The sequence below is a fragment of the Rhinopithecus roxellana genome, chromosome 2 (assembly GCF_007565055.1).
Source record: "Rhinopithecus roxellana isolate Shanxi Qingling chromosome 2, ASM756505v1, whole genome shotgun sequence".
Lineage (NCBI taxonomy): Eukaryota > Metazoa > Chordata > Mammalia > Primates > Cercopithecidae > Rhinopithecus > Rhinopithecus roxellana.
In genome coordinates this window covers 128993824-129013610 of record NC_044550.1, presented here as the reverse complement: position 1 = coordinate 129013610, position 19787 = coordinate 128993824, and the positions used below count along the sequence as shown (strand labels likewise).

Below are 19787 nucleotides of genomic sequence, written 5' to 3'. Positions count from 1 at the left end.
GTGTTACCAAATGGTAATATTCTATTCAATCCTTTTTTCACTTATTAGAAAATGCACATGGAGATGCTTTTGTAAATACATCATTCCTCTCCTCTACTATTTGCTCCTAAGGACAGAAGTCTGTAACCATTATGGTGATTGGCTTCTCTACCACATGACTACACCATTTACTCCTACCAGTTGAAGCTTGCAAAGAGAGAGCAGGAAATTGCTAGATCCTTAGGGAATTATTCAAAAAGCAAACCTGTTCATTTCTTCCTTGGTGTTGAGTAAGGGGGGAAAATGCACGAGTAGGCATAGAACTAAAGATTGATGAACACTGTGAGAGGCTTGAGAGAGGGCCTTGGACATGACAGCCATGCCTGGATTTCACAGCCATGGTCAGCATGGGCTCAGGGAGGCAAGAGAGACATGCCCAGGAGTCACTTTTGCAGGTTCTCCCCATTGTCTCGATTGCATAATGGAGAAATGATGGATTAGTCCCTCCACACCAGAATGAGGGGAACAGCATTTCTTCTCCTATCCTCAAAGGCAAGGACACACCTGTTATTTTGCCTCCCAACATGGCACAGAAATGTTAAAGATGCTGGGTTGTGACTGGACATAGCAACACAGGCTACTAAAAGCGATTTCTTGAAAAAACTACGTATCTTCAGAAATGCAGTTTTTAGGCTTTTTAAAAAAGCTGTAGGCACTTCTGTGAATTTAAAATAAGCTTCTCCACTGAAAAATGCACATGGGAATACACAAACCTTTTCATATTCTATTTCAGAGTTCTCACATACTCCTGCAGCCCAGTCATAAATAGGCACTAGAGCAATACATTCTCAACATTGGCTATACATTGAAGTCATCTGCAGAATTAAAAAATACTGATGACTGGGTCCCACCCAGTATATCTTTAGGGACCATTAGAAAATCACATAATATTTTATGGGATGGCAATAATCAGAGTCTTCAAGGACAAGAATCCTGGCAACTTCATTGAGAAGCTGTCTCCACCAGACCGAATATCTACTACATTCTCCAAACTCACGTTTTCCTTTGGCATCAAGCAGACTAAGAAAGTACTGTTCAGTTGTGCCTCAGAAGCTGAGTAATACTAGTCTCTGATGGTGGTAAACATCTTCAAGTAATAAACCATATTTTCAAGTGTATGAAGGATTTTCTGAGATGCCACTTGTTTGTCTTTACAGAGACCTAAGTACGCATATATCATCTTGAAGCTCTTTGAAAGATCAGGAATAACATTTTGACTTTCAACTGCAAGTTAGGCACATATGCCATTTTTAATTACACAGGAGTAATGAGAGCGAGTGGCTAGCCTAGTGCCTTTCACTCAGAAGAGAGTGTGTGCAAAACGTTTGCTGAATATATGTGGAGAGAAGTTGGCAAGAATATACATGGTGAATGAGGAAGCTGGTGAGACAGTGAGGCACTAGGGAAAATGAGTGTATTTAATGAGCTTAAAGAGGACAACAATGTAGAATACATGAGTGGGAAGATGACGATATGTTCTCCCACATTGAAAAGTGACTTCTAGGAAACTAAAAGCTTGTCTCCTTTCTCCACCACTAGAAAGCCTATCACCCATCCCGATGCCTGGAACATCATGTACACACTACAAATATTGGTCAAGTCTATGAGTTACGAGTTATCCAGTTGCCTTTCCTACAACTTATTCTTTTGACAGGAGACAACATAGTTTTGAATATTTAAAATTTGAAATATTTCAAATATAGAGAAAAAAAGATAACACGCACTCAGTTACTTCTCACCCAAATTTGACACAGGCTAACAATGCCTTTTCGGCATTTTTGAGTCTAATAGTAAGTGTCATTCCATGTCAAACAACCCCCAAAACTTTAATAATAAACACATGTCTTTGAGATGACGCTGTCACTATTCAAATTGAAGGAGAAGTAAAGAAATCGCTCTGAAAAAGTTCCACAGCAGATTGAGAGATGAGCAAAATGAAGCAATGGAAACAGTGGCCCAAATAGGTTATGTGTGTGTGTGTGTGTGTGTGTGTGTGTGTGTATGCGTATCTATAGGTATGTTCTATTTAAATCAGTTTATATTTACATCAGTTTAGAGGAAGTAAAATGGCAGCTTGAGTGTGTCGATTTTGTGGTTTGACTAATATCTACTGTTCTCTTATATGGGAAATGGAGGAGGGGTGGGCATGTGCTTCCAGGCAGAGTTATTAAATGCCACAGTAAGTCCTGTCAGCCTGGGTTTTTAATTAGCTGCCTGCCTACATCCCCTTCCCAGACTCCTTTTTTCACTCCCTTGAGACTCCGTAACAGTTACAGAGGTACTCACTATAAGTTCTACAGTGACCCAGAAAGGTCACCAGGTAAAATTAGGACCGCAAAACTGTACCAAATGCAAGGACCGAGCCTTTCAGCATCCCAGCTTCCAAGGGCCTTGGACTGAGAGGACATGTGTTAAGAAGTAATGCCCTGGCTGGGCATGGTGGCTCACTCCTGTAAGGCCAGTAGATCACTTGAGGTCAGGAGTTTGAGACCTGGCTGGCTAACATGTTGAAACCCCATCTCTACCAATAAATAAATAAATAAATAAATAAATAAATAAATAAATAAATAAATTAGCTGGGCATGGTGGTGTGGGCCTCTAATCCCAGCTACTCGGGAGGCTGAGGCAGGAGAATTGCTTGAACCTGGGAGGCGGAGGTTGCAGTGAGCCGACATCGCACCACGGCATTCCAGCCTAGGTGACACAGCCAGACTCTGTCTCAGGAAAAAAAAAAAAAAAAAAAAGGAATACCGTCTTGCCAACTGAAAGCTGACTGACCTGCTTCTAAATTTCTAATCCCAACCTGAAAACACAGCCAAAAGTCCATTAGCAAATGTAAAAGAAGTGAGTATAATATGAAAACAGAGCCCAGGAGTCAGAAATCATTACTAGAAATCAGTCGCTAGGAATTTTCTGATTCAATTTCCCAGGAGTGCTCTTTCACTTCCGCCCATTCTGTCTTCCCCAAATAACTCCTCCTCCTGAAAGTCATTTTAGAGCCACCTGTTTACACCATTTGGAGCTGTTACACTGTCACCGAAAAAAAATAGCATAATGGTTCCAAAACCATTATAGGTCATCAGAGCTCCTGGAAAAGCGAGAATAAATTTCATAAAAAGAACTGACTGTCTGTAATCTGAGCACTTTCGGAGGCCCAGGCAGATGGATCACTGAGGGTGTTGAGTAACTGTAATCCCAGCTACTCTGGAGGCTGAGGCAGAAGAATCACTTGAACCCAGAAGGCGGAGGTTGCAGTGAGTCAAGATGGCACCACTGCACTCTAGCATGGGCGACAGAGTGGGACTGAGTCTCAAATAAAAGGAACAGACTGCCAAAATTGTATGTGGCTATTTCTATGAACTTCATATTTGCTTCTTCATTACAGTTTCCATTTTTGAAGCTGTGCTGTAGAAAGGAAGAAAGATAGCATCTGCCTACAGATGGAGCCAAGAAAATAATTCAGAGAAATAATGCCGAGTTGAAAGTAATGGTAATGATATTAAGCAATGCGAATTTACAGTCGTTCACAATGACACATTTATTTCTGATTGAAGTTAATTAAGACCATTTGGTTTCTTTTCTGCTACCACATGCGACATTTTAAAAAGAAAAAGAAAACAGGTACACTTTTTCGGAGGGATTCCAGACTTCGATATTTGGATGTCAACGCAGAAGAAAACTGCTGAGTGCATCCCCTGACGTGGTGATTGCATTTGTCAGCTGTTGTACTTACTACAGTTATTCAGACTGTTGTTCGGGTCACAGAGAGAGCTACCACCACATAAATCAATGCAGGGAATGTAGAGGCATCTTCGGTCTCCTTCTTGACATAGAGTCTGACCTACAGAGGGAGGAGAAGGCACATTGGCTTTCATCATCTGCAAATTCCTTACCTAAGGATCTAAAGGATCAGGAATGTCTACTGGAACTGAGGAATAACACAACTTTACTTTCCTTCCAATTTCTCCAAAAGTATTGAACATACGTTGAATAGGTGCTTTCTGGATTCATTTTCCTGGTAACTAAATACAATCCAGGTGTTCCAAAATAGGAATGAAGAAATAAGAGACAAATTACACTACAAGCAGGTTGTTGCATTTAATGGAAAAAAAATAGTGCTTTCGTTTTACATGGGTGTCAACACTTGATTACAAAATAAAGTTCAAGAGATTTCAGGGAGAGAGAATGTTATAAAAATCTTGAAATTCTGAATATTAATTGACATTTGTTTAAGACTCATTTGCTCCCAAGTCTAGTCTCCCTCTAAGTAAAATGCTTTCTCTAGTAGTAAGTAGGGCATCAACACCAATACAATAAGGATACTTTATCATAATGCAAGTGTTATGCAGCTGTTACCCATATTTTCAATATGTCCTTGGAAAGTGTCATCAGCCTAGCTGTGATAACTTGAGAACTGAGTTTCTTTTTTCTAAGTGAATGACAGCAGTAATATCAATGTTTGCCCTAATGATTTTTCCTTAAGGTAGGTAGAGAGGAAACTGCTTTTCCCATTGATTTCCTGGTCATTTGTAGATTAAATGGGAAAGGTAATAAATTTATTGTCCATTCTGTCTCTCCCCCATTATGATCAACTACCTTCAGGCATGTCATCTGGAATCTAGACAACCTTGCAAGGCACTTTTAAGTATAAATAATAGTATATGTGTATATATCATCATTCTTATCTATAATTCTAAGACAATGTTTATTATACTGGAATATTTATCCTTTCCAGTACCACTAGTATGCAAAATAATATACCACAGCCTTGCAGAAAAGAGATGTCACTCTTGTTTTAATGTCATCAGGGTCAAAATTTTTTCTTAAAGCAAACCTAAACAATTTCTGTAAATTTAAGCTCTTAGGAGATTTTATTGACATCATGCATTCATTATTTTGGCAAATATTAAGTGCCTGCCATGTGACAATCTATGTGACAAGCTAGGCACTAAGCATTAAAAGACAAAATGGCATGATACCTCCTTGGAAGTGACTTGTGCTCTGATAAGAGATATGATCCTGAACAAAACCTTCTGATGCTGTGTGATCACTGCATTATGGAAGACATATTTATTTTTATTTATTTATTTTTTTCATAGAGATGGGGGTCTCGTTATATTGCCCAGGCTAGCCTCAAACTCCTGGTCTCAAGTAATTCTCCTGCTTCGGCCACCCAAAGTGCTGGGATTATAGGCATGTGCTACCACGCCCAGCTAAAATACGTTTAAAGAGCAATAGAAGTCAATGAGACCAGTATGGGGAAGTTTCTCAAAGGACTTTTCCAAGTCATGATAAGAGGAAAGGATGGGTTTCCCAAGCCAAGAAACAGCATATGCAAAAGGCCTATCATAGGGAGGTGCACAAGTCAAAGTAACTGGAGCTTTAACCACTGAGAAAGGGGGTGAGAGAGACGAGAAAGGTAGGCAGGGACAGAGCCTGAAGAGTTTCAAAGGCCTAACTCTTCAGCAGGACCCAAAGTCTCAGGAGAAGCAGCCCCTGCTTCCCTTCCCAGCCCTGTCTAGCAGAACAAGCCTGCAACCCGTGCTGACAATTACATAGTATTTAGTACCAGGCCCCCTTTCGTTCTCAGCTCTCTAATCACAATGGTCTGCCTTCTCTCATGGTCCTCCTACACATGCCTTGCACCTTCCCACCTCAGGAATTTTGGTCAACCGGTGCCCCATTCCTCTTGGTTAACCCCACTCATCTTTCAGGTCTGAGCTCCCGGATCTCTTCCTCAGTGAATTTTTGTCTGAGGTGCTTTACCAGGGCATGCACACTATTAATGGCATCCAAGCACCCTGAATTTCCCTTCTTAACCTCTGTTGCTGCATGGCTAGACACTGACTTGCATAATGATTCGTAGCATGCCTATGTTCCCCAGGAGTCTGCAAGCCCCATCAGCTGTTTTGCTTGCCACTGAATTCCCAGGGGATGGCCACATATAAACACAATATACATTTTTTAAGTTGAATTCATTAAACAATATAAAGATACTAAAATTTTACTTTTAAATCTATTTTATCATATGACTTTCTTACATCTCACACATGTAAGGAAATAATCTACAAAGTCTGCCATTTCATCATGAAAAATCCAAAATTATTTCAGAGTTGAATGATACAGAAAGGAAGAAGAGTTTGATGCAAAGGGAAGTGCTCAGTTGATACGCACACAATAAATTATGTTTAATAAAGGATTTCCTTCTGAATTTAAAAACTGGTAAAACAAAGCACTCTTTATATATTATTTTTATGTAATAAGTCTGTGATTGAAAAGCTCTCCCTTTAGATCTTGGGCACTTTTCCATTAAAGTTATTCTAATGATCAATATGCATTATGACAAAACTAATTTACCTATAGGTGACCAGTCTCAATGGCTGATTATGAATATACACAGCACAAGATATGCTTTAATGTAATAGTCATGTAATAAAAGCTCACATATATTGTTTTCACCATGTGCCACCATTATGAAGTAGTTATCACTATTCTGGATGTACAGACACACAAACCGAGACCTATATGAGTTGTAAGTATCTTGCCAAAAATCACCATAGTAGACCAAGGCTTGATCCCGGGTATCAGGGCTGCAACAACCATGTACTTAACAACTAGGCTGTGCCTGTGTAGTATACACAAATGTGATTTTTGAGTCTAGGGATATTCTTACCCAGCCCCTACTGAGAAGCTTCCACACATATTAGAGCTTAAAACAATCTGTGTAGAACTTTCTTTTCTGACAGACATAAATTACATTTAAAAAACAATTTATTGGACCTACTTTTTCTTTTTGAGATTCACACACAGATATCAAATCCTTTTAAAGTGTATTGCTTGGTAATAAGAGGCATTAAACTGCTTCTCTGAACATGATTATTTTAGGAAGCCATTGCATTTCCTTTCAGAAGCCAATTTCTTCTCACCGGAATCTAATCTGATTTAATTGGATGCTATACACTAAACTTCTCTCTTTATCACGGCTTTTTCCCATAGAACAGTTAAGTGAATTTGACCATGCTGTTCAGGTGTCTCAACTGAGGAATGATTTTCAGTGTAAGTTGCTTGAGAATTATGTTTAGCACAAGAAAGCGTTTTCTGGCTGACTAGGCTGTGAGGACCACTGTGTTAGGCAATCTGGGATTATTTACATGGGAATCCTACTTAAGCAACTTGAAATATTTTTCTTTGTTCCCAAGCAGAGGACCACCAGTAAAAGAATGTTCTGGGGTGGTGGGACACACTTACTGCCACTGCAGTTCTCCTCATCACTCCCGTCCTTGCAGTCCTCATCGCCATCACATTGAAACGTGCTGGGGATACATTGTCCATTTCTGCATTCCACCAGACCCTGGCTGTGACAGGCTAGGAAGGGTTAGACCAATATTCACTTTATTTATTAATTTTTCTCTCTCAGTCTGCACATCAAATAAACAATTGCCATTTATCAGGCATCGCTAAGAAACAGGGTGTTCTGCATACACAAATGAACATATCATTGGTTTTATTTCTAGAATTTTTCCTGCCTCATGGAATAGCACTTACCAAAAATTAACTTTTTCTTGAGAACTGTGTGATTGTTTTCAGTGATGGAAGTATCATGATCCACTTACTAATAAAAACGACAATTTGTAAAGGGTTCATTATATGGCAAGAGCTGTCCTAACTGCACTGTGTATATAATCTCAAATTCTCACATAAATCTTGTAAAGTAGATATTATCATCTTTGTTTTACAGATGAGAAACTAAAGTTTAACAGAGCATAGTACTTGCTCAAAGTCCCATGACTAAGAGCTACAGCCAGAATGTGAAGGCAAGCTTTTTGGACTCCCAGCCCAAATATTTCATTATTTATCTACTTAACCTCATAAGCCAACAAAATAGTATATGGGAAAGAACTCGCATAGTAACTAACACCTAATAAATACTTCAACACTTGTTTATGACAACTGATATTTGAAAGGGATGGCCTAATATCCATTAACCTTCCAATTCCTATGGGTTTTCTGAAGTCTATACCTATTGTCTTTTAGAGTATTGGAAATCTATGGATCATGTGACCTTAGCCTTCACTGAATTACTAATATTATGACCTCTCTGTTCTTGAGTCAAGGCTCCACACCAGAAGTGTTCTATCTGAGCACCACGTCCTTGCTTCTCCAAGATCTAGTGAGATACAGTCCACTCTGTTCCACTATGTCCACTAAGCAAGGACTCGGAGGACATTCCACTTCAAATCCATTTCAGGGAAGAGGAGAGCTACACATTGTGACTTTTTATATGACTTTTCTTATGTCAAAATAAAAAATATGTAATCCACATTTCTATTTTTGCCTCAAATTATAAGCCAATTAAATATTCAATCTTATATATAAAATCAACTTTCTTAACTTTTACTAGACACAAAAAGATGAAAAGTATAATTAATTCAAACATGCAAAAGAACATATCACATTAATTCTTTCAGGTCAACTGCATTCTCTCTTAATACCTGACAGCTTCTATTCAATCACGTATATTATTCTCTAATGGGTATAGTATATTTTCTAGGGGGTAAAAGTGTTAATAACCATACTTGTTATTAGTTGGAAGTATAACAACTGTCTGAAGATTTTCATTCACTAAGAAACACAACAGTCTATAAATTTATATTATCACTACGTTCTCTCTCTCTCTCTCTCTCTTTTTTTTTTTTTTTTAAGATGGAATTTCACTCTGTCACCCAGGCTGGAGGGCAATGGCTTGATCTTGGCTCACTATAATCTACACCTCCCTGGTTCAAGCGATTCTCCTGCCTCAGCCTCCCGAGGCAGAGATTCACCCACCTCTGCCTCCCAAAGTGCTGAGACTACAAGCGTGAGCCACCATGCCCGGCCTATTATGCCCTCTCCATGTATCATCATATGAACATTAAAGGCTCTCTTCTCTCTGGTGATTCTTTCCATGTTCTTCCACAAAAGGCCCCTGAGAACATGTTAGGGCACTCCTGCAGGGAAGCTTAACTACTCATATATTGTGTGCAGAAGAAAGGTCCCCCATTCTGTGGGCAGAGCATCACCTTTGACAAAGTCACAGAAGCATAAAAGAGACATATGGAGCAATGAGAGAGAAAACAGACACCCACTTGGTTAGATCAACCAAATGAAGCTTGGAGTTTTGTGGGGAGAGGTGTGGAAGTCAGATACACTCCATTGCTATTGTCATCCCACCACTCGGTGATCTTTACAGGCAAAACCAAAGTATAAGAATCTTTCCCTTGGAATGCTGTGTATATAGTGAGTCTTAAGTACAGTCCTCAACCTTGAGTACAGCCTAAAGAACCGGAAATGGAAAAATAAGCAAAACAAACGTCCTCAGAGCACTCACAGCAGTTGACCTCGTCGGACTTATCCACACAGTCGTGGTCACCATCACACACCCACTCCATGGCAATGCAACGCCCGTCTCCGCAGCGATGCTCTGTTGTGGGATTGCAATCTGGAGAAATGAAAACTCACGAGGATGCAGAGAACTAGCGTGACAAACAGGCAGGGTTGTATGGCTCCCGGTTCCCATTGAAGAGAGTCTGTTCCAATGGCTCCAATACCTTCAATAACATTTCTACAATAGGTCTGGCCCAATTAAAATTCCATGCCCTCCCCACGCATATGCCCCACTGACCACCATCACCGTGGGATAAGGTGGGTCTGCTTTTCAGATGAGTAACACTACTCTAGCTGTCCCAGGACCCATAGTTTGTTCTTATTGCTGTTGGCTTTTGTTTTCTTTCGTTGTCATTTTCTTTCCTTATGAAAAATTCATGATTTCTACCCTGGTTCAAAAAGCAGAACTGTGATTTGTGTTTCACAATGCAGCTAGTGGATTTCATGTATATGTAATAGCTCTCTCACGTTTCTAGGAATTATAACTTACCTGTCTGGTAAATTGGGAAGGCAGGTATCTCCTTGTCATCTCTCCTGATGCTAAGCTTAAGTTTTTAATTGATTATCTTTTTTTTGAGACAGGGTCTCTCTCTGTCTCCCAGGCTGGAATGCAGTGGTATGATCATAGCTCACTGCAGCCTTGACCTCCTAGGATCAGGTGATCCTCCCACCCCAGCCTCCCATGTAGTTGGGACTACAAGGACATGCCAGCATGCCTGGCCTTATATCCAAAGGAAATGCTAAGTAAGCCATGCAAAATATTTATGTTATATTCATGATTCTTTTTAGCCTGGACTTCAACTTTATATATTAGTGAAAAAGAACTAAGTGGTAAGTTCCCTCTCACAAAGAGCAGAATCCATAAGATGCTTTGCCATGAGAGGTGGTATACCCTGAATATAAGCAGAGTTTTAGAAGATGTATGTGGATTCATGAATAATAGATTCCATGAGAAAGTATGATAAGTCTAGTCACAGTGCCATGGTCATAGACAGACTTCTGGAGTGACCATGGATCTTAAAGGGTATTTTGGATCAATAGAGGAAAGTATAGGGAGGACATAAGTTTGAGAAAAGAAGAAAAGCACAAGAGGTGTTTGGGCAGGAACCAGAAGAGCACAGGGAGCCAGGGCAGAAGCTGGTCTGAAGGAAAGTGATAATTATTGCTGTTAGATGGAGACAACTGGCATCTGAACACACAAACTTCACGACAGCATGCTATTTTCAGAGGAATTATGTTGCCTGTTAAGACCATTTTTTCTCACACGCTACCTGCACGCTGGCCCTCTCCACTAACCTATCCAACTACCAAACGACACTCACTCATTTTCAATCCCCTGCATTTTCCTAATTATCTCACTGGTAAAGGGAAGGGTTGAATCTGATGATCTCTAAGGCCTCCTGCAAGTGTAATTTCTGTGATCTATATAATTACAATTTCCTCTCATCCTTTGTCTCAAGACTAGTTAGTCCCAGGATATATCCCACATCTGAATGTAAATTAGTACAGTCATTATGGAAAAGAGTATGGAGGTTCTTGAGAAAACTACAAATAGAACTTCCATATGACCCAGCAATCCCACTCCTGGGCGTATATCCAAAGGAAAGGAAATCAGTATATCAAACAGACACCTGCAACCCCATGTTCTTTGCAGCACTACTCACAATAACCATGATATGGAATCAATTTGTGCCATCAAAAAATGAGTGGAGAAGAAAATATGGTACATCTACACAATGGAATACTATTCAGCCATGGCAAAAGAATAAAATCTTGTTATTTGTAGCAACATGGATGAGCCTGGAGACATTATGTTAAGTGAAATAAGTCAGGCATAGAAACAGAAATACCACGTGCCCTCACTCATATGCAGAGTTGATCTCATAGAAATAGAGAGTAGAACAGTGGTTACTAGAGGCCATAAGGGTATGGAGGAGGAGGGGTAAAGAGAGATTGTTGCCAGGTGCGGTGGCTCATGCCTGTAATCCCAGCACTTTGGGAGGCCAAGGCAGGCGAATCACGAGCTCAGGAGTTAGAGACCAGCCTGACCAACATGATGAAACCCAGTCTCTACTAAAAATACAAAAATCAGCCAGGCGTGGTGGCACGCACATGTAGTCCCAGCTACTCAGGAGGCTGAGGCAGGAGAATCACTTGAACCCAGGAGGCGGAGGTTGCAGTGAGCCGAGATAGCACCACTGCACTCCAGCCTGAGTGGTGGAGCGAGACTCCATCGCAAAAAGAGAGAGATTGCTTAACTGACACAAAATTACAGCTAGATAGGAGGAACAGGTTGTAGGTTTTTATAGCACTGGATGGTGACTATAGTTAATGATAATTTATTGCATATTTTCAAATAGCTAAATGAGAAGATTTTGAATGTTCCTAATACAAAGAAATGATAAATGTTTGAGGTGATGGATATGCTAATTACCCTGATTTGATCATTGCATATTGTATACATGTATTAAAATATCATGCTGTATTCAATAAATACGTACAACTATTAGTCAAAATAAAATAAAAATAAAATATTGTCAGAAAAAAACAATAATCCACATCTATCTAGTCACACAGGAATGGTTTGTACACACACGTTTTAAAATATTTTTACAGATACAGCAAGTGGCAGCGAGATGGTGCCTCTAGAAACCACCAGGGTTCCCAGCATCGGGTTATTCCTAACAGTCATGATTCTAATGCCTTCCTCTGACCACATCCCTGACCCTTTCCAAACATTCATTTTGATGTTTTCTAATGCTGGACATTGTCTCATATCATTTGTCCAGGGTGTATCCTCATCCCTGTTTGCCCTTTTGTTCATGTTGCAAAGTTCCTACGTCACTCAATAATATACTACCTAAAAATTCTGAACCTAGTCACAAAGCCAAAACGGTAAATGAGCAAGAGGAATTTTGCTGATTTTAATTCATGAGATGGCATTCAGAATTGAACATGACTCTTTAAAAACTGAGTTTATTCTTTAAAAGATAAGATCAGCATGTGTACACAAAACAAATGCATCATCCTAACCCTGGGTAGCTGCTGCACAGGTGGTCCTTGTACTATTTGGGGATTAAATAGAGGAGGGGACTTCAGTCACATGTACTAAGGGAATCAGGCACAGATAATATATCTGCCCTCAAAGTTTGCTCAAAAGGCCAAAATCTAACATAAGCCACTGGCTCTAACCAGAGGAGAAACAGAACACATTTGAGGAGAGGAAAAAAACTATTAATGCATTAACAACCTTTACCAGTCTTCCCATCCCACTTCTTAAACATTTTCTTAATATGATTATTTATGTATTACATTTACAGGTAAGACATTACTGAGGACAGTGATTGAACAAACTTCTTCCTTCTAAAACACAAGAAAACAATCATTTTGTAATTTAAACTGCTAATCATATTAACACATAATGAACTATAAGTTTTTGGTTATAAATTTCTGTGATTTTTAAATTAAAACCTTTGGGGAAACAATGCTACTTACCACAGTTTTGCTCATCGCTCAAATCCCCACAGTCATCATATCCATCACACACAAGGCTGTAATTAAGGCACTTGCCTGTGTGACAGTGAAACAGATTCTCACTGCAGTCTGCAAATAAAAGAAGCCACCAATGTGTCATCAGAGCCATATAGAATGCTATTGTAGTACAACATTTAACAAAAGCCAGTCATGGAAGGGACACCCTAATGGTAACCTGGCCCATACCTATTGTTTTATAGGTGAGAAGGTGGCACACAGAGATACAACAATCTGTTCAAGGCCATTTAAACAAGTGGCTCCCAAGCCAAGTGATTTTATCACTTTCTGATGTGTTTCTCTGACTTCCATTTTATGTCACCTGAATGATCCTTAATTGTTAAAGATGAGAAAAGGCATTCTCAATTCACCATCATTCCTAATGAAGTTCCTGTTCATGCAGAATAGACTTTAGTAACTCTTATGTTTTCTTTAGAGTTGAAAGTCTAGGTTTGTCAGTAGTAAGCATAAACATAACAAATAAAATAAGTCATTTAGATTATAGAGTTGTTATTTCCTTTCACATAAACATTACTGCTTAAGCCTATTGAGTGTTTCATAGTGTAATCCTCAAATAAGCAAGTACTGTCCAAAGACTACAGTGGCAATAAACAACGTTCAGGGGAAATGGTTTCTTGATTTTAATAAGAAAACAGTCTTGTCCTTCAGTAAACCAGAACTCCTATCCTGGTTCTGCCATCTACTAGCTAGGGACTTTTAGTGTGTTATTGTTAGTTCAAGTCTAGGAGTCTGTGAACTGATCTATGAAACTGGGACAAAATCAGCCACTTAATAGGGTTTGAAAGAGGAGAGTTTAATGAAATAGTTTGTGTAAGGCAATTCGATGGAAAGAGAATGTTCTTTTCAACAAATGGTATTGGGACAATACTAGAAAAATATTTACAAATTATATATATATATATATATGATAAAGAAATTTGGATATCCGGAGTCTCTGAAGAACTCTTACATTCAATAACAAGATGAAAAAGAATTCAATTACAAATGGTCAAAAGACTTGAATAGAAAGTCTTCATGAAAGACATAAAAACACATGAAAAGGTGCTCAACATTATTAGTCACTAAGCAAAGGCAGCGAGGGGTGAGAGGGCAGGGCAAAACAAAAGAAAAAAAATAAGCTAAGGCAAATTAAAACTACAAGAAGATATAACTACACATCCCTTAAAATGGCTACAGTGGAAAAGATGGATAATAGCAAGTATTGGCAAGGATTTTGAGAAAATGAATCTCATGGATCTCTGGTGAGACTATAAAAAATAATAATGCCACCTTGGAAAACTGGCAGTTTCTAATGAAGATAACTGCAACCTTACCATACAATTAATTTGTGAATTCCACTCTTAGAAATCTACCCAAGATAAATTAAACATATATCCACACAAAGATTTATATATAGATGTTCATAGCAGCATTATTCATAAGCCAAAAACTGGAAAAAAATCCAAGTACTCTCTAACTGGAATGGACAAACAAAATGTAATATGCAGTGAAATACTACTCAGTGATTAAAAGGATGAAACTACCAATATATGTGACAGTATGGATGAACCCCAAAAAGTTATGCTATGTGAAAGAAATCAGATACAAAAATTACATATTATATGACTCGTTTATGGAATTCCCAGAAAAAAACAAAATTATATAAACAGAAGTCTGAGAAGTAGTTACAGTAGCTGAGGGATTAGACTTGATTCCACTACAAATGTGTGGGAGAGAAATTTTGTGAGAGATGCAAACATTCTAGAACTGTATTGTGAGGTTGGTCGCATAACTCTATAAGTTTACAAAAATCAATAGATGAAATTTATAGGATGTAAATTATACCTCAGTAAAGCTGTGAAAATGTTTAAAATCAATATATGTAAAGAAATCTGCATTTCACAGAAACTAGATTTCTTAAATATATTTTTATTTCCCCTATTTAAAGTAAATTAAGTACAAAACAGCTTGCTTAATGCTGGAGAAGGAATACAGAAAATGGGCAGAATTTCAGCAGAGTGGATGTAATGAAAAGTTTAGCATACTTCAAGCAGAGGAAATAGCAAAAACAAAGTAAAGAGGCAAAAGAAAAATAGGGCACATTTGAAGATCAGTCTACTTGGCTGATGAAGGCCAGAAATCAAGTAGTCAATGGTTCAGTCTCCTGAATTCCAGCTGATTGTTTCTCCTCAAGCAGAAGCCTGTATCTCATACAACCAGTAGCAGCCACCACTTTACTGTAAACATCTCACACTAGATGACGATTCATTATCCAAAGCCTTTGGCATTGATCAGTTAAAACATTAGGTATGCCAAAATATGACACTTACATATACATGAATCATAAATTTCTGTTTCAAAAAGGCACTCTTCTAAAAAAAAAAACTTCTTAAAGTTTTCAGAATCACACCATTTTAGGAATGGAATGGGCCTTAGAAATCACCTGTTCAGTGTCTTCATTTGGAAGGTGTGTATGTGCACAGACACACACACGCATATATACATATAAGTCCACACTTATACGCATACAGAACTTTGTAAGTACTTTTTATTTTTCACTTCCCCCAGCCTGAATATTTTTCAAATAGGGACAGCCACCATAAGGGAAAATATAAGAACTAAGAAGTCCTAGCTATCACTTTGACAATGGTATTTTATCCCATTCAGCAGAGGGCGCAATTTCCCCACCCTGCACCCCGCTGCTGAATGAGGCTACCACACATGTGACAGCTGAGTGGAAAGGTTATGACATTGGTCTCCTACCCACAGGACAGATCTGGGGAATTTGTGCATCAAGATATATACGCTACCTTGTGAAATTCTAAAAGATCTTTTTTATTTTTTTTTGTCTTAATCTAAATTACCCTTGTGGGAAGTTTTGACTCAACATGCTAGAATCAGCAATAGCCAGGGAAATAAGGCTTCTCAACTTGACCATCAGTGCAAAGTACATGCATGCATTCGCCCAGAGGATGGGGAACAGTGTTTCAGCACATTTTAAACCCTGCAAGTTAATTTGTTTGTAAGCAGTACACTCACTTTTTCTGATGGTAGGACTACTGGGGAATGAAATACCCCTTTCAGAATCTGATTAACCTAAGAACACATCAAAAATTTCCAAAAGTTTCTTTGTCTTCTATGAGACCCATTCTAGGACCCCTGGTAATTCATACTAAATCACTGCATTGGAGATATTTTAAAAATTGATGTCCTTATTTATTAAATTACTTCATAAATGGAGAGGACTTAGGCATTTTTAAAAATCCTCATTGTTCTCCCTGGTGCGGATTCAACTTTCTGCTGTTATAACTTGCTTGGTTAGAAACCATTTTTAGAAGTGAGATACAAAATGGGCTGCATTTGGAAAACAATCTGTAATCTGTTACTTCCCTAAGGTCTGTGTGATTAGTAAACATGCAAAACCTTAACCAGAGGCACTGCAAAGCCAGAAATACATAGCAAATAGCAAAGATCACAGTGTCTCCTTTTATTGAAATAAATGTTTATTTGACCTGGAAAGAGGTATTGTCAGCACAATTTGGGGCCAGCAAATCAAAATTTGCAAAAGTGCTTGCTGTGATTTTCTTGCTCAATAACAAGCATAATTTTGCATGACCTAAGGTAGATGTTTTTCTAGATACAGCTTTTTTTTTTCTTAAGGAGAGCTTGATACAAAATGTTTCTTCTGAAATTCATGCATGTTAATATTGACTTCAGTTTGACGTCTTATATGGCACACTATTAATTCTTGTCTCTCAAAATTATCATTAAATTAAAGCAGAAAACTAACACACAGAAAGCCTTTTTCTCAAGGGCTTCTTTCAACTGTATGGTCTCTATGACTATAAACATGAATGTGTTGCCTCAACTCAAGATGCAAGTATGGATGCTCAGTTTCCACCCACAGATTAAATATGGAAAGGACCAGAGGTTATTTCATCCAACCCTCTCATTCTGAAATGACCAGAGGAGTTACATGGTCTGTCCACTGTTGCTCAGCTCATTTACAGCAGAACCATGAGAAGAACCAGGCTTCTTGACTCTCTGAGTTCTTTCTACTATTGGCTTCCAGCTCTAGAAAAGGGTTTCTCCATGGCAGTATCATTGACATTTTGGACTGGGTAATTCTTTGTTGTTGGGGGCTGCCCTGTGCAGTGCAGTTTGTTTAGCAGCATCTCTGGCCTCTACCCACTAGATGCCAGTAGCACCTCCCTCCACTCCCACAGTTGTGACAATAAAAAAAAAAGTCTCCATGCATTGTAAAATGTCACCTAGAGAGTTGAAAATCATGTTGCACAATATACAAACATCACCTGAGTGCAAGGCCTCGCTTTAATCCCATCTTTTCCATCAGCTCTCTATGCAATCCAGCTTCTAGTAATCCTACTCTTTTTACTAGAAGGACTCCCTGCTGCAACCTTTTTTTGTTTGCTTGTTTACATCAATTTTTTTTGACTTTGTGATATTGCCTGTGTTATATTGTTTTAAAATACCATATTTAGGCTGGGCACAGTGGCTTATGCCAGTAATCCTAGCACTTTGGGAGGCCAAGGTGGGCCAATCACTTTGAGCTCAGGAGTTTGCAACCAGCCTGGGCAACATGGCAAAACCTTGTTTCTACGAAAAATACAAAAATGAGGCCTGGCGTGGTGGCTCACGCCTGTAGTTCCAGTTACTCAGAAGGCTGAGGCTGGAGAATTGTTTGAGCTTGAGTAGTGGAGGCTGCAGAGCACCGAGATCACACCTCTGCACCCCAGCCTGGGCAACAGAGTGAGACTCCATCTCAAAAAAAAATTTTTTTTAAAGCATATTTAAAAGTTTCTATGTGTATATGTTAGTTCCCTGATTAGACTAAAAGCCTCATAAAGAAAGAAACCATGTCTTAACAGTATCTTTCTATTTACTAGGTAGCTAAAACATGATTCACACATAGGAGGAATTAAAGAATATTCAATAGTTTGATTGATTCAGTATAATCAGATTGCCACTATACAAAAAGTAAAATTTCCAAACATTTAATACTTCTTCCATTAGCATAGAGTGAGATTGTTTTTATAATTTTGATGAAACTATTTCTAGCATTTACTTGCAGCTACATCTTAGTAGAAAGATTATTATAGATACAGCCATTTTGATGATTCAAACATCATTTGGAATATCAGTTTTTATGTTGTGCTGTTTATGCTGCCTGCATTCTAAAATAGCTTCACGTGGTGCTGCTTTTAAAATTGTTGTGCATATTTTAGTGTTTCTGTCTCCCTTACATGTATCAGCTGACATCATCAGCAGTCCCCATGACTTCCAGTGGTCATTCTCTGCACCTAGTAACAAGAGGTGCTGGGTGGGAGTGGAGGAACAATAAGATAACAACAGTGACAACAACAGTCATGACCACAAATCCTAGTGCTCTTTGAGACTTACTGCATGCAAGACATTGGTCTATATGCTTTATATTCAGTGAATCGTTATTCTGAACAATTTGAGAGATATTCACTATTTATTGTTTCCACTGGACTACAGAAGAAACTGAGGCACAGAGAGGTTGAGTAACTTGCCTAAGTTATCAGAGGCAGGAAATGGTAAGCTCGAAACCTAAGCAGCCTGACTCAAGAATTTACAGTAGTCATTACTACACCGTATTATACTCAGTGTATAATTAGATAACCACCATCCTCAAAAATAAGCCAACCAATTTTACGCAAAATTCACAGAAAATGATTTTCAAAAATATTTGATGGTCGTTTTTACGTGTCATAAAGTGTGTGAACTTTGTGGCAGCTATTTCACTGTGACAACGTTTTCCTTGAGTTTCCAACTTAAAATTAAGAAGTAGTCATCTACTAAGAACTTGCTATGTCCCAGGCACTATTCTAGGAGCTGGTTATAGACTCAAAAGATTACAGAATCTTAACAACAAAAGAGACACCAAGCACCTTCTGGCCCAGTGCTTCCAAGTCTGGCCGTCTGTTAGAATTACCTGGAGAGCGTTACAAAAGTACTGCTGCCTGGTCCCCACTGCAGACAAACTGAATCAAAATCTCTGCAGGTGGGGCTTCCTGGGGAGACCAGCATGCAGCCATCCACGATGATACCAAAAGCCAGGTTTACAGAAATGGCCTGCCTAAAGCCACAGAGATAGACCTTTCTAAAATTTTCCTGATTTTTGAAAACTTTTCTACTACACTATTAAAATTGTTTCAGTGTTTGGAAATCTTTTCATTCAACAAATACTTAAGAAGAGATTGACAAGACAAAACCAGTTAGGGGAGAAAGTCAGTAAGTAGTCACAGATACCTGGAGTGCTCTTTAATAAATGATTACCTCTGAAAGCTGTAATACATCAAAATCAGTTAAAACATTTTCCTGCAATATAAATGATCAGAGTATAATCTCATTAAAAAAACTCATTAAAAAAAAACTTTTTTATGGACAAGAACAAGTCAAAGGCAGACCAGGGGAGAGAAAAAGCACTAGATTTTGAACCATTTAAGACTGGGTTCAAATTTAGCGAACCATGGGCAAATTTATTCATTGCCCTAAGCTCTGTCTCTGCACCTGTACAAAGGGGGTAGATAACACTTCCTCTGCTGATAATTAAATCGAAGCATGTAGGTAAATGCTTCTAGCATAGTTTATTAGGTAACTCACAAATAATAAGTTTCTTCTCTCCCTTCCTTTGAACCTGACTAAAAAGGAAATTAACAACTCAATGAACTACACAGGCCACCTAATATGACCCATGTTTTATAAAAGCAGGCAAGTGCTTAGCTAGAGATCATTTTTGCACCTAATCC

General features: G+C 38.6%; 1 protein-coding gene across 4 annotated transcripts in view; it reads right to left on the bottom strand.

Moving 5' to 3' along the window:
* The window catches only part of CORIN (corin, serine peptidase), a 272512-nt gene that overhangs the window by 82282 nt on the left and 170443 nt on the right, over positions 1-19787 (bottom strand). For 3 of the 4 annotated variants that reach the window (XM_030919664.1, XM_030919678.1, XM_030919682.1), the window contains 4 exons: positions 12958-13065; positions 9407-9517; positions 7288-7404; positions 3773-3880 (listed from right to left, as the gene is read on the bottom strand). In XM_030919664.1, the coding sequence (XP_030775524.1) occupies positions 3773-3880; positions 7288-7404; positions 9407-9517; positions 12958-13065 (444 nt within the window). The remainder of the gene's footprint in view (positions 1-3772; positions 3881-7287; positions 7405-9406; positions 9518-12957; positions 13066-19787) is intronic. The other variant, XM_030919673.1, reaches the window with a different exon arrangement.